Source organism: Carlito syrichta, unplaced genomic scaffold (genome assembly GCF_000164805.1).
Source record: "Carlito syrichta isolate Samal-C Ts95f unplaced genomic scaffold, Tarsius_syrichta-2.0.1 Scaffold78720, whole genome shotgun sequence".
Taxonomy (NCBI): Eukaryota; Metazoa; Chordata; class Mammalia; order Primates; family Tarsiidae; genus Carlito; species Carlito syrichta.
Genome location: NW_007022816.1, coordinates 16,543 through 32,555, shown reverse-complemented (window position 1 = coordinate 32,555; position 16,013 = coordinate 16,543). Strand labels below are relative to the sequence as shown.

Genomic DNA, 16,013 nt, shown 5'->3' with positions numbered 1-16,013 from the left:
GTTCTCCGTTGTTTCTGCTGAGGTGCAAGTAGTTATTATTTTTATTATTTTGAGTCAGTCTCACTCTTGCCCAGACTGGAGTGCAGTGGCATGATCATGACTTTCTGCAGACTTGAACTCCTGGGCTCAGGTGGTTCTTCTGCCTGAGCCTCTCGAGTAGCTGGGTCTACAGGTGTGCACCACCACGCCCAGCTACTTTTTTGATTTTTTTGTAGAGTCAAGGTCCCAGGCTGGTTTTGAACTTATGAGCTCAAACAGTCCTCTCGCTTTGATCTCCTCAATTGCTGGGTTTCCATGTCTGAGCCACTATGTCCAGCCATTATTTTTGGGGTTTTTTTGGGGGGGGGATGACGGGATGTAATAGCTTTCCCTCTGGCTGCCTTTTTAAGACGTTCTCTTTATTTGTTTTTAGCAGTTTGACTGGATGTTCCTAGGTGTTGTTTTCTTTGTATTTATCCCACATAAAGTTCTTGTTCTCTGTCAGTGTTTTTTATTTTTTATCAAACTTGGAGAAATTTTTGTCATTTTTTTCTTTGTTTTCCTTCCCTAGTTTCCCTCTGTTCTATAGATTCTCCAGTAGCGCATATATGAGATTGTTTGATTTTGTTTCACAGGTTCCTAAAATGTTGTTCATTTTTTAAGTCAGTACATCAGTTTTGCTTTCTCCCAGGTGTTTGGGTTAGAGAATTTTATTGTTTTGGCATGAAATTTGCTGGTCCTTTCTTCTGTTATCTCATATCTTCTGTTAAGCTCATCTAGTAATTTTTTGTTTCCTTCTATTATTGTACTTTTCAGTTTTGGAATTTTCATTTATTTCCTTTTTATAGTTTTCATTCGTTGTTTAGATTCTGTATCTCTTCTCTCATTAAAATAATATTTTCCTCCAATTTTTTGACTATGTTTTTCTTTAGTTCTTGGAAGCTATTTTTATTAACTACTTTAAACTTTTGTATGCTGAAATAGGGTCATCTTGGAACTTATTATTTATTTGTTTTGCTTTTGCTTATGGACACTTTTCTTTTTTTGGTGCAAGTTTATTAATTTCTGGGTAAAGGACATTGTGGATGATACATTGTAGAAACTCTGGATTCTGTTATTTTTCTCCATAAAATACAGAGTTTTTTGTTGTTGTTGTTGGCTGTTCAGTTACTAGTCAATCACCTTTACGCTGTGTACACGTGATGTTCCATTCTGTTAATGCAGTATGTAGAAAGTCAAAGATATTATCCAATACAGTGGAATCTAACCTACACACTATCTGGGTCTTGCTTTTAGCCTTTGTTAGATAGGTTTTGAGTAAGCCAAAAGTGTGTCTTTGTGTTCTTTCAGCTGTTCACAGGTGTTCACAAGTTGTTAGACACTGGCTGGGCGGAATCTTTGGTATCTCTGAGCACTGCTTAATCTGTAGTATCTGTTACATTTTCTACCCTGTAGCAGCCATGTTTTGTTATGTACCCAATGTACACACATTCCAGCCCATCAGCCTATAGTGAAGGAATGGCAGAGGCTTCTTCTGGCAGCTCATGCCTCCCTTGTGCCCTGTGCTTAAGAGTCCAGCTGCTTCAGCCGCTCTGAACTCTGACCTCTGCCATCTCAGCTCAGCAGGTCTGCAGTGGTCTACTTGGGCTCCAGTAGTTGGACCCAGGCAGAGCCGAGACTATTGTGGGGCTCAATTTGTGCATATCACAGTACTGCATGGCCTGCTGTCCACTACCTGAAAACGGTCACCTCATAGGTTTTATCCTATCATATGGTTGTTAACAGTGAGAGGTTAGTTATGTACTGGTTGTTTCGTTATATCCTAAAGTAGTTCTACAGGCTTAATTTTCCTATCTTAAATTTGAAATTGATAGTGTATATTCTGCTTCTAGGAAAAGAAAAGTTAAATGTTGCTTGGAGTCAGGGTTATTTGGAGGAGGTCCAACAAATCAAAAGTGTTATGGTTAGTCTTTCAGTCTTTTGTGTTAAACTAAGTTAGGTAATGCGGTTTACCACTTTTGGCGTATACATATATGTGTCAATAGATGCTCACATGTACATGTATCTATGTTTATAACTACATCTAAATCTTGTGTCCTTGTGTTGCTTTTACTATAGAAGTAAGGCTGTTTCTGTATTTTAATCCTGATGATTTATCATGCCTAGATGGACATGATAGGTCTAGGATTTTTGCCCCAAAGGGCAGGGTAGAAATATAGAGCCATTCTATGGCATAAAGTAAGTTTCCAGAGAAGAGATACTCTTAATTTTTTTTAAAGAATGGCTGTGGAGAAACTTTCTTTTTAATATGACCATTATAATAACTTGATTTCACTATTTTAACCAAATTATTAAACCTTATAGTAGAAATATTGGACAAACTTCCTTCTAATGTGAAGCAATGGAAAAGGACCAATATCACTTTAGTGTCATTCTATAAATCTATAAATCTAATCACAAGAAAACATCACACAAATCCAAATGGAGAAACATATAATCACTGACTGTACTCTTAAAAAATGTCAAGATCTTGAAACACAAAGAAAAGCTGTTCCATATTAAAGGAGATACAGCTCCTTGATATAACAACTAAAGGCAACATGTGATCCTGGATTGGATCCTTGATTGGGAAAAAATAGCTGTAAATGGAATTTTGTAAAACTTGGCTATAAATTGTGCATTAGATAATATTATTGTGTTAATATTACATTTTCTGAACTTGATAACTGTGTTGTGGTTATTAAAGACAGTGTACGTGTTCTCGCGAAATGTGCACTGAAGTTTTTAGGGATAAAGATACTTTATGTTTCTAATTGACAAATTATTCAGAAAATAATATACATGCACCTCTCTGCATGCATATGTAAATGTAAATATGGATATAAAATAATAAAGGACATGGGGCAAAATGTAAACAATTGGTGAATCTGTGTAAAGGGTATATCAAAGTTCCTTGTGCTATTATTGCAACTTTTCTATAAGTTTAATGCTATTTCAAAGTAAAAAGTTATAACCAAAAAATAGAATTTAGATAAATCTCTTCATTTACAAGAGCAGACATCCATCAAGCTACCTAAAATAAAAACAGATGCAAAAATTTATTTGAATTCAAGGAAGTCTTGTGTCATTGAGACTGTTGGAGCCTGAGTTTGCTCACTTCATATTTCAGATGCTATGTGGTTTCTAATCTTTGCTATGTTTGTGTATTTGTTTTGCTTTCTTCTGTATACAGGATTCATCTCCTTTCTCTTGGTTGCTACACTGTAGAACTTGGGTTTGTTACCCAAAGTAGCAGACTTGCTATCTTAGTTCAGATTCTTGAGAAAGAATCTGAATGATTGTTTGCTAGTTAATGGATTGTTTAAGCATGCTTTGAGTGGTTATTCCTAATCTGGTCATTAAATATTGAGGTGGGACAGGTAAGAGAGGTGGTGGGTTGGGGTGATAGTGGTATACTTACATAGTATTTAGGGCTGACCCGCAGAAGCTGAGCGTATAAGAAGTGTTCTAGAAGGTATTGAGTACGTATCTGACAATGAATCATATACCTGACCAGCTTTGTCATACAGTTTTTGCGTTTAATTCCCTTTTAGTAGGCCCCAAATATGTTTCTGTTAAGGATCTTCACATGGAATTAGATCATCCCATCCCTTTTTCTGCAAAACTGAGGAAGAAATATCATTTGACTGAGAGGCAAGATAAGGAAAACGTTTGTATAGTAAATGGATAATTGTCTCCTTCTCCACCACTCTTAATGCTTGAAAGCTATGAATATGTGTTATATTAACTTCTGTTGGTGAAACTTTGAAATTTCATTTTGATATGTTGATTTGATTGTGCATGTTTATCTTGCTAAATTTATATTTATTTTTTAATATTTGAAACTAGTTGAAAATATATGGTATATTTCAAACATTCTCAAGATAAAATTTTGATGGTATGTTTCTAATATTTTAAATAAAAAATTTCCTGGAGTCTGTAAACTAATATTTTTGCATATACTTTGTGCTATACATTCTTTTGAGTTATGCTCACATATTATTTTATTGAATATAATTTTCCCAATCCATTGAGGTCAGGATAACTTTTCATAATTAGCAGAAGAGGAAATTGTGGTGAATTGCCCAAAGCCACAACAGTTAATATGTAGTGGGATTAGAATTAGAAATGAGGTTCTTCAGGCTCCAGTGTGCATGTTCTCTTAAATTATAAGGACTCTGGTGACCAAACATTTTCACATTTGAGATGATCAGTTTCTTGTTGCTCTTCCTAAAACCTGCCTCTACTGCTCTTTTAATTGTAGGATGTGTTTATTATTACCGGCAAGCATTGGTTACATTTTTACTGACTTTGCTCAGGACAGTACTGTGTGTGGTGTTGGTCTGGCGAGGTGAGGTGTTGTCAGGGAGTGCTCAAGAGGAGATCGTGACTGCCTTGAGGGAGTCGGGGTATGGTTCCAGGGAGAGCTGGAAAATTCTTGAGGGAGAGATGTATTTATAAGTAATCTGTATTTTCATTCTCAAATTGTCATATTTACGTATGTGGTTAATAAGAGTATTTTAAAATGAGTGCTTAGATGTGATCATAGGAAAAAAATAAGAGCTTGGAAGAGAATTACTTAAACAAAAAATAATAAAGACTAAAATGTTGTGCGGATTTAAATGTAAATGCAAAATACCACTTCAAAATGACCTTTTTCCTTGGGAAAGGGTGGTAAATCTGTATTTAATATTGTCAGTTTTGCCTATCAAAGTGACATTTATTTTCAAGACTTTTAATTAGTTTGAAAGTAACTGAAAGAATGTAATAAGCATATTTATGTGATTGCTGCAACTTGTGACTACAAGGTAAAAGTGGAATATGATACTCTCTTTTATATAGGGAGTTTTAAAAAATTGTGTATTTTTTGCCCAAAGGAAAAGTATTAACTACACCTTTAAAATATTTTTCTTGAAGTTGGACATGAAAACAAAAATGATGGAAGCTAAATTTCATGAAGAAAAGCTTAAACTGCAGCAGAAACATGATGCTGATGTTCAAAAGGTAGGATATGTATCATTTATTCTTTTATTTATATTGAATATTTAAAACATCTAGGTCTTGTGATGATCTTTTCATTTATCCATCCATCCATCCATTCATCCACTTGCTTATGTTTTATGACAGTCTGTTATAAATGGAATTTGCTAAAGTAATAGCCGAACAGAGGCTGATCTGTCAGCTTCATTGACTAAACATATGTGTTTATGTACAAACTTACATTTACAATACCTTTTAGTTTTTCTATAACTATTGCTTTAAGTCTGGACTTTTATAGTCCTTTATTGGCATTCTGTAATTGCCTTTTATGAATGTTGAAACAAGACATCAAGTGTAAATCCTAGAATTTGTTTTGTTCTACTAGTCTTTCAGTTTTCTGGCAATTAAATTTCCTTTTTAATTTAAAAAGGAACTCTTGAACTTAGTTCTGTTTGTTATAGACTGCATGCATTATAGTGTTAGCACTGACAGTAAAGCCTTCTTTTTAAAAGCAGCTTATTGGGATTTACACTTTCTAATTTTTCAACCTGTATTTTAAAATAAAATTTATTTTTTTTCTTGACTGGCACAGTAAAAGTTATCAATTTATGGTTATTCTACATGGAATTGAGTTGATACTGTATTTAAGCCATGATTAAATAATTTAGTAGAACTAATGTTCCTCTGTGATTTTTAAAAAAAAAATACATGGGGCAACCCCCTTGGGTCCGCTCCCACCACTGTGCGAGCTTTTCTGTCCTCTCAATAAATCCTGCTTTCTAAAAAAAATGCATGGAGGTTGATCCAAATAGGAACATTGCAGTTACTGTTTCAAAACTAAGCCTATGATTCTGATTCCCAAAACTGAGGGCCGGAGACAGAGGAGGTACTTGTGGGCACATCATGAATCCTGGCTTTCTTTAAAAGCTCAAAATACATTAGTATTTTGTCAGGTGCATATTTGGCTCATCTTCTTTCAGAGCAACAAGGAAAGAACTACTGATGGAATTTAAGAAGGATAAATATATTGAATCCATTTTTCCTCCTCTCTTCATCCCCATTCAGATGTTAAAGGCAAATATTTTTTGCATTTATAGAGTTTTACTTTAATTTAAGTTGTTTAGATAATAGTTTCTACCTCTATAGTTTAAATGTTTAGATAAAGTTTCTGATGGCTTCTCTCTATCATAAGTATGTTAGAGAGTTGGTTTTATAATTTCAATATAACATGTCCAAATGAAATAGAATCTCTTGATGTATAAGGTAATAAATTTAAAAAATTGGAAAAATCATGGTGATAGAGTTTTAAAATAGGCTTCTTGGTGCATTTGTTACAAAGATTTAGTTTAAGAAAAACGTTGAATAATAAAATTCTTTCCAGAAATTTCTCTTTTAAAATAAACCCTGAAATTTATTGCAGAAAACAGTACCACAAATTTGAAGTGCCAGATAAAATAGAAATAAAATCCTTGACTTTATGCTAGATTTGAAACGTATATTCATCAACTTGTTGCTTGTATGGCATTTTCTAAGCATCAGCAGTTGGTGTCTTATCTACTATCATACATTGTTTTCCTTTTTTGCTTTTCTGTGGACATTAGGGTCAAACTTGTACCTTTTCTTATAGGACTAAAGTAAGCAAAGTGAAGTAATTGCTAGTAATAAAAACACTAAGAAAAAGGTGGTTAGATATTGATCAGTAACTTTTTTATTTCTTGTTTAGAGACAGGGTCTTGCTTATTGCCGAGTCTGTAATGCAGTAACTGTTCACAGGTGTGATCATGATGCCCTGCAGTGTCGAACTCTTGGGCTCAAAGGATCTTCCCACCTCAGTTTCCTGAGTAGCTGAGATTACAGTTGGGTGCTACCAAACCTGACTCTTTTTGTAATTTTAAGGCTGACTTTGGGTGTATAGGCATTATATACCTAGTCTAAAAAAAGTGGATATTCCTACTCTAGTCTTGGCTTGATTTTCTGTTTCCCCTTGGTTAGTGTTTTATCTTGCTTGCTAACTTTCTTACGTTTTAGTTATTTCTATAGGATATTTTCAAATATAATGTGTAGATGTATTTTCAGAAATAAAATCATAATTAAATTTCATTAAATGATTAAATATAAATTTTACTAAATGATTAAATGCAAAGTTTCTGCACAATATATATTAGCAATGTACAATTTCAGGCAATTTTTGACACATGTTGAGCTGACTTTTCTGATTCCCAGTGGCAGAGCTGAATATAAAAGAGCCTCTTACATGTCCTCTTCCTGTGTATCTGGGAATCCTTGTATTGTGCACTACAGTGATAGCAGGGGCCTTGTGGAAGAGTTCAGAGGTGGACTCAGCTGAAAGATGTTCTGTCCCAGTGCAGTGTAATGAGTTGTACTATACCAGCATGTCAGGTTCCGATGGCTTCCCTCTGTCATGTTATGACAGTTTAATTTCTGAATTATGTTTTAGGGAAGGGGATCACCTAACTCATTACTTATACTCTCCTTAAAAATTGGTATATGAAAATCCCAAACAGATAACATTTCTTTCAGATAATCAATTATTCTAGTATATTTAATAATTTTATAAATACACTATAATTTTACAGTTTTGAGGGGAAATCATGTATGAGATTAGCTGAGATAGACTTGCAAAAGTATTGTGCTTGATTTAAAAATTGTGTGATTGATTCTTTATGTTTTTCTGTTAGTATTTGCTTGCCGATTAATCATTCACCTGTTATCTGCTGGAATTTGTTAGCAGATAAACAAGAGTAAACTTCATAGGTATAAGGAAAATATGTGAAGAGAAACATTAGACATTAAAATTTTACCCATTTTTGCATTAATCTAAGGAAAATAATCACTGATTCCCTTTCAGGGACAAAATACTTCTACCTAACGTATAAAACACTGGCATTTGAGAACCAATTTCAAAGGTCAGTTAAATCACTATAACAACAGTTTGTGGTAATATTCACTAATCAAAATGAGGAAAGTTCCATGATCCCAGGCTACATGGAAGCTTCTGAGAGTGGCAGATCACATAGTTGCTATCTCTTAGCTGCTGTTAGAGCAGACTAGTAGGCAGATGCTTAAGTCTCCTGTTGGGTCACTTGAAACTGGAGACGTAGACCCTCATAGTTCATGGTTTTGCCTTCCACTGTTTTAGTTAGATGTGTGTACTTGTGTGCATGTACGTTTGCATGTTCGTATTAATCATTTCATAAAATGGTCATATTTCTTGCAATCACTTTTTGTATTTATGTTTTGGAATTAAGCACGTCAGAATATTTTTTAAATGTCCCATACTTAAAACAATGCAATATACTAAAACATTTAAAATTTATTTGCAGATTTTAGAAAGAAAGAATAATGAAATAGAGGAACTGAAAATGTTATACAAAAAGAAACAAAATGAAGCTGAAGAGACTATTAGAAAGCTTGAAAAGAAAGGTAATGTGTTGTTACACAAATCTTTAATAACATTTTTCATCTTATTTTAGCAGTGTAGAAAATAAGATTTGATTTCTGACCTTTTGTAGTATGAGATGGGAGTGTTTATGTGGGCTTCCAACAAGGATGAATTTTGTAGGCTTCCATATGACTGGGGAAAACTGTGTGTGTGTGTGTTTGTGTGTGTGTGTGTGTGTGTGTGTGTGTGTGTGTGTGTGTGTGTGTGTGTGTGTCAGTGATAATGATGGGATGGTAGTGGTGGTTAGTTGGACTAAGAAATTGGAAGAGTATGCTGCTGTCACTCCTTCTTCTTAACTCTCTCTCCTCACTGGGCTAGAGCTGCCATAAATACTTGAGGGCATCATAGAATTAGGATTTACTGACTTTCATGAGGAAGTTGAAGGATATTACTCTGCTTCATCTAGTAAAATTCATTACGTGAAGTATCTACTTTATGCTTTATGTTATATGCTAGTATTGTGATTGACAGAAAAACTTTAAAAGTATTCCATGTTTATGCTTTCCTCAAGAAGGAAAATAATGCATGTAATCAAGGGTTAAGTTGATTATGATTATGGGCCAAAACGTCTTAATCAAGAAATGATCATTAGATAGAGTGGGTGTTGAAAATATTTTTTGGTGGTAGACTTTGTGTAAGATTTTAAAAGTTTTTAAAGATTTGATCAGTTGGAGAGTTCCTGGTACTAGAATAGGAATGCTGAAATTAGTAAGTTGTTGGAAGGATTCTTCAAAATTATTTAGCCAGAGTGGATACCCTATGTGTTAAGAGAGAGATTTGAAAAGGTTAAATTAGTTGACTTGGGCCAGATTGCTCATGACCTTGGTTTTCAGATTTAGAAGTTTGAACTTTATCCTGCAGATGGTGGGGAGCCAGAGAAGCTTTTTGAGATGTGAGTTTTAGGACCTTCTGTTTTGGGAGGAGCAACCTGGTAATGGGTGTGCGGAACACGGTTGAGGCCAATTCCTACACCATCACAGAAGTCAAAGGCAGAATGGAGTGAGGGAGAGAGCATTCTACTGGTTAGAAAACATAGCAAATCTGAACTCTACTAGTCAATGTCTGATATATGACATTAGGAAATCTCTGGGCCTTGGTTTACTCATTATAAAATGGTGAGGTCAGAATAGATAATGTATAAAATTGCTTCCAACTCAGAGATGTTATACTTCTGTGCTTCTGTAATTTTGCATGTTCAGATGAGAAGGACCCAGAATATCTGAGTGAGAATGGAACTGATGGAGAACGCTGTAAGAGTGAATCATAATTTTGTGCATGATAAGATATAGGCAGTGAGTAAGAGGAAGGTGATAGAAGGTTTTCATTCAGGAGTTTCCGTATGGAGCTTACCTGGGTCCATTTCACCAAACCCTAGTGTATCTGAGTGAGTGGCAATGTCCTTGGCAATTGCACGTACAAATTAGCCAGTTAAAAAGATGTTTTTAGATTCATTTTCATCCTTAAATGTTGGTGAAAGCAATAAGAAGTTTGTTTAGGTTTTCTCTAAATATTATCAGTGGCTAGACAAATATTTTAAATTTATTTAAAAGTTTTCTCTATTTCTAGGTTTTCTTTTCAAACCAGGTAATTCAAATGTGCCCAAGGTTTAAAAATGCCTAAGGTTTAAACATAATGTTTCTTAAGATTTTAAAAATTGCAACCAGATCTCAGTTTAGTTTAGAAAGTGTAAAGTGAAATATGGTTTAGATGTTGAAGACTCATATTAGGTTAACTTTGATTCATCTCCTTTCCTTGTTTGTTGCATAGTTGAGATATAAGAGTGAAAATGATTTTTAGGGAAATGTCTTTGAAATTTTGCTATCTTGAAGTAAATAAATAAAAAAGTATATTTAGTAAATTAAGAAAATATATTTAAATAAAAATATGGCTGAGTTTATTTTACTATCCAGATGACTTGAATCTCTTAAACACACTTCCACTTAAATCAGTGACTGCTTAAATAATCTTAGTAAAGAAGATAGGAATATAAATGAATTATAAGGCAAATATTTTATGTAATTTAAAACATATTTTGTTTTAATAACATAAACCCTGAAAACAATTTTAAAGTGTCTAGGAGCAACAATATTTTGAAATGATGGATTCCTTTATTTATTCATTCATTACATATCTTTTTGAGCATTTGCCTGTGTGGCATTGTTATGCCCTGTGAAACCCTTGATTACATGCATAAATCGAAACATATTCTCCTCAGTGAACATAGGTTGGTGAATGGTTCAAAGGAGGTGATTCTTGAATTGCGATTCCAAGGATGAATAGGAATTTTTCAACGAGGGAGAGAAGAGCATTCTAGGTAGATAGGTGGTCGTGTTTAGGCAGTAAGGTAAGAAGAACATGCTCTTAGGAATCTGTTGATAGGTCAGTGTGTTTATAAAACAGGTTTAAAACAAGTAAGTGGCAAGAGATATGGCCAGAGGATAGTTGGACCATGAGTAACTGTTTTCCAGGCAAGAGGCTTTGGCTTGTATCTTTTAGGTGAGGAGAACTGTGGAATGACTAGAAGCCTGGGAGTAATACTGCTGGATTTGCACTGCTTAAAGGCTTCTTAAAAGCAAAAGAGGATTTATTGGAGGGGAATTATACCTGAGGCTAGTACACTGGTAAAATTGTCTAGGTAGGGAGTAATGTTGAATCCAAGACTGTCTGTGGTGGCAGGAGTGGAGAAAAAAGAACAAGGAATAAAACATATTTTAGAAGAGAGAAGTAAAAAGACTTGGTGAAAGTTGGTTTTCTATGATCTAGTACACTATATTCTATAATCTATATCATCAAACTCTTGTGAGGTATTTAGATTTGGTTTAACTGTTTTCATTATTTTTGACAGTTCAGACCCTTGTACGTGACTGTCAAATTATCAGAGAAACTAAAGAAAACCAGATTGCAGAACTGAAAAAGATATGTGAACAAAGTACAGAATCTCTAAATAATGACTGGGAAAAAAAGGTAAGCCACATAAAATAGTAAGAGAAAATGTAAAAGCGTATCTTCAAAGTATCATTTAATTGTGAAGATAATGGATTTCATAGAATATACAGAAAAACATTAAAAAAGAAAATAAAAATAGCAAAAATTGTAGGCTATCTTGAAATAGCCACTTTTCATGTTTTGACATATTTTCTTATAGATGTCTATGGCCTATAAAATATTTGCATTTAGACATCATTTTTTGACTAGTTCTTGAATTTAATGTTTTGGATTTTTTGTTATAGCCAATAGATATTAAGCAAAATTAGTAAATAGTAAAACAATATTTAGAAGTTAAGCAATTTTAATTTTGTATTTGGGCCATTGGAGCATTTCTTTCTTGAAACTTCAGATAATGTCATTTACTACAGACTAGAATTTATAGTATAAGCTTTAAAAATTATTTATTTTAATTGACACCTAGTTGACACATATTTGTGGGCTACAGTGTGATATTGTGTAATGGTCAAATCAGAGTAGTTAGCATTTCTACTACCTCAAACATTTATCAGTTCTTTGTGGTGAGAACATTAAAATTTCTTTTAACTTTTTGAAATATACAATACCAGATTGTTAGCTATAATCACTTTACTGTATATTAGAAAATCAGAACTTCTTTCTCCTGACTGCAGCACTGTACCCTTGTCCAGCCTCTCTTCATCCCTCTTCCTCCCTCTTCTCCCCAGCCTCTGATTACCTCTATTCTATTCTCTGCTTCTATGAGCTCAACTTTTAAAAATTCCATGTACGTAAGATTATGCAGTGTTTGTCTTTCTGTTCCCAGTTTATTTTACTTAATATGGTATCCTCTAGGTTCATTCATCTTGTTGCAAATGACAGGATTTCCTTTTTTGAATGGCTGAATAGTATTCTATTACACACACACACACACACACACACACACACACACACACACACACACACACACACCATTTTCTTTTTCCATTCAGGGCCCTTTGATTGATTCCTTGACTATTGTGAATAGTGCTGTAGTCAACATGAGAGTACAGATATCTCTTTGATGTACTGACTTTACTACCCCTGGATATATAGCCAGTAGGGGGATTGCTGGATCATATGGTAGTTCTGGTTTTAATTTTTTGAGGAACTATGGTGCTTTCCATAATGGCTGTATTAATCTTCATTCTTAGCAGCAGTCTGAAGGGTTGTTCTGTTCTCCACGTCTGCATCAACACTTCATATCTTTTGACTTTTTGTTGGTAGCCATTCTAACAAGAGTGAGGTGAAATCTTATTTGTGGGCTTGATTTGCCTTTCCCTGATGATTGGTGATGTTGTGCTTTTTTCCTTGGCCCTTTCTAGACATTAGGTTATTATTATTATTTTTTCTGTTGAGTTGTTTGAGTTCCTTATGTATGGAGAGGGGCTCCAAAAAGCTGCAATTTATTCATACAAAATTTTGTGTTTATTCTTACACCTTTAAACTTCAGTCACCTTCAACTTACTTTCTGTTTGATGCAATACACCTATCGAGATGCTTTTTCCACTGCTCAAAACAGTTTTTCAACTCATCTATTTGGGCAACTTTTAGTGCTTCTGCCATTTTTTTGTTTCACCTCTTCCACATTGGCAAAACGTTTTCCTTTGAGGATTTTTTTCATCTGGGGAAACAAAAAAAAGTTGCTTGGGGCGAGATGGGGTGTATAGGGAGGGCGGGGCATGGGGGTGATGCCGTTTTTGGTCTAAAACTGCTGAACACTCTGCGGTGTGGGCAGGTGTGTTGTCATGATGGGAGAACCAGTCACCTGTTTGCCACAACTTGGAGTGTTCCTTCTGCAAATAATGACACAGCCTTCTCAACACTTCCAGATAGAAACCTTGGCTGTCCATTTGACCTGGAGGAATAAATTCTGAGTGTACGTCAAGGGGCCCGCCCCCCAAAAAATAATTCCACCTTTTTGGGGTCCCCCCTCATATTTTGGATATTAACCCCATATCAAATGTGTAGGTTGCAAATATATTTTCTCATAGTAGGTTGCTTTTTCACTCTGTTGATTGTTTCTGCTGGATTAGTAAATCTTTTTTACAGTTATGTAGTTCTATCTTTTTTACACTGTTATATAATAATACCTAAGTTTTCCTTACAGTTATACAAAGGTGGATGTGCAAACACTGCAAATCTGGTTGAAGGTGTGTGTGTGTGTGTGTATGTATTACAATTCCACATAAATTTGGGCAGAGATGAAAACCTAGTGCTAGCAGGATAGGTACCAAAATTAATAAGCACATGATAGATTCATTTTGTGATTTATGCAGTCAGTCATTCAAAAATATTATGTATTCTATATGGACAAGGTGATGTGATGCGATGTGTATCTGTGTGTGTGTGTGTGTGTGTGTGTGTGTGTGTGTGTGTGTGTACTACCGAATAGAAGTATCCATTGTATATCTCTTAACCAAAGTCTTTCTATTTAAAATTTGACTACCTATTTAAATTCTCTCCTTGATTTAAATTCCTCTTGTGTCCCCAGACTCCATAGTTTTCCTTTGTCCCAAAAGTTATTCTCCTTCCTAAGGGTATTCCCTTAGGAATAAGTAGCCAGCTACTCAAAGACTCTTGTTTTTGCCTCATTCCACATGTCTAATCACTTGCCAAGTTCTGTTCATTTTTATATCTTTTGACTGTATTGACCATTGTCACTTCCCTAGTTTAGGAGATCCCCATCTCTTGCCTGGATATCCTGTAGCGGGGTTCTACTTTCTAGTCTGCTGTCTTCAGTCCACATCTCACAATACAGGTGAATTGATCATTCAGAACCACAAATCTGGTTGGCCTCATGACTGTGTTTATATCACTCTAGTGGTTCCTGTTGTCCATAGGATTTACCACACTTTTCATGAAGAGACTCTTGTGCTCTTTAAACCTCATCTTTTGTCATAATCCTGCTAACTTTTGCATACTTTCTCACTAGCCATACAAAACTTTCTTCAGTTATTTGACCATATTATGCTGCTTTTAATCTGAGGGCAGCTGAGTTATGATTCACATACCATTCAATTTACCCTCTTAAAGTGTACAATTTTATGGTTTAATATATTCACAAAGTTGTGCAACTGTCTCCACAAAATAATTTTCAGACTTTCCATCACCCCAGAAAGAAACCTTGTACCCATTGTCAGTCAGTTCCCATTTCCCCCTCCCCCAGATCGCAACCACCAATCTACTTTCTGTCTTTTTCAGAATAGGAAATGGATTTTCCTATTCTGGACATTTCATATAAATGGAATCATATAATATGTGGCATTTTGTGACTAGCTTCTTTCACTTACTGTAAGGTTTTTAAGTTTTATCTACGCTGTGTAGCATGAATCTATAGTTCAGTTAGTATTATGGCCGGATGATATTCCATTGTATGGAGATACCACATTTTGTTTATCTGTTCATAAGTTGATGGACATTTGAGTTGATTCCATTTTTTGGATTTCATTAATAATGTTGCTGTGAACATTTTTGTACATGTTTTTGTGTGTCCATATGTTTTGTATTCTCTTGGGTGTGTATCTAGGAATGGAATTGGTGGGTTACGTGGTAACCCTATTTAACTTTTTGAGAAATTGTCAGACTGTTTTCCAAAGTGGTTGTACTGTTAACCTGTGGAGTTTTATGTTGGTTTGCCTTTTAAGCACATTCCTGATGCCTCTGAGTTTCCTCTGGCATGAGCCAACTACATGGTCAAAGTTCAGTATGTAGGATGCTGGGAAGGGTTTTGACGTCTCCTGTCCCCATTGCCAAATTCTCGATGAAAAATCTCCTTAGTAATTTATATGAGTCAACTCATCAGAGCCATGATGGAAGTCTGTGGTTTCATAAACCCTAGTGAGATGTGTATTTTGTAGCATGCCTAATAATATTTTCTGGTAAATTAGATGGTTTATCCCTCAGGGGAGTGTTTGCTCTTTAAAACCCTCCCAGACTGAGTGACCTGGACTCCAACTCATTGTTCTTATTTTGTGTTGTGCCTGGTACATACTAGGTACTAATAAAATTTGTTGACTGATTACATATTAATCATCTCTAGTTAGATTACCTGACTAGATATATTCATCTAATCTTCAAACAAATCAGTCAATCTTATAACAAATCAGTTATAGCATTCTTGTTTTTGCCAGTCCATTTTTGTTCTTGTAGTCTCGAGCATTAATTTCTTGGATGAGTTATATGTGTCAGACTGATTTACAGACATCTCACCTACAGCCACTGTTCCTTTACAAAACAACTGGGGGATACACCTGAGAAATCACTACCTGTGAATGGGCTACTAAGTACACTAGATTTTTGACATCCAGCAGTCATTTGTTTTATGGCCTAGAGACCGTAAACATGAGGAAACCAATGTAACATATCATTGCTCTCATAGATGTGACTGTAGAACTCTGAGTGACTCCTTTACATTCCTTTATCAGAGTTACTATGAGTGTTAATTGACAGCTATGAAGGAGCATTGAGATCTGGCTGCAATGGGCTTGACTATGTTATTGTACCAGCTAAGTGACTCATTTTTTTTTTTTTTTTGAGTTGGAGTCTCACTCGGTCGCCCAGACTGGAG

At 34.9% G+C, this 16,013-nt stretch overlaps 1 protein-coding gene across 1 annotated transcript in view; it reads left to right on the top strand.

The window, feature by feature from the left end:
- LOC110595293 (centrosomal protein of 112 kDa-like) overlaps window positions 1-16,013 on the top strand; it is a gene marked incomplete at its 3' end in the record, with an annotated part of 80,726 nt that overhangs the window by 63,130 nt on the left and 1,583 nt on the right. Inside the window, exons 5-7 of the mRNA XM_021710479.1 lie at window positions 4,936-5,022; window positions 8,343-8,442; window positions 11,307-11,425. Coding sequence (XP_021566154.1) covers window positions 4,936-5,022; window positions 8,343-8,442; window positions 11,307-11,425 — 306 coding nt within the window. The remainder of the gene's footprint in view (window positions 1-4,935; window positions 5,023-8,342; window positions 8,443-11,306; window positions 11,426-16,013) is intronic.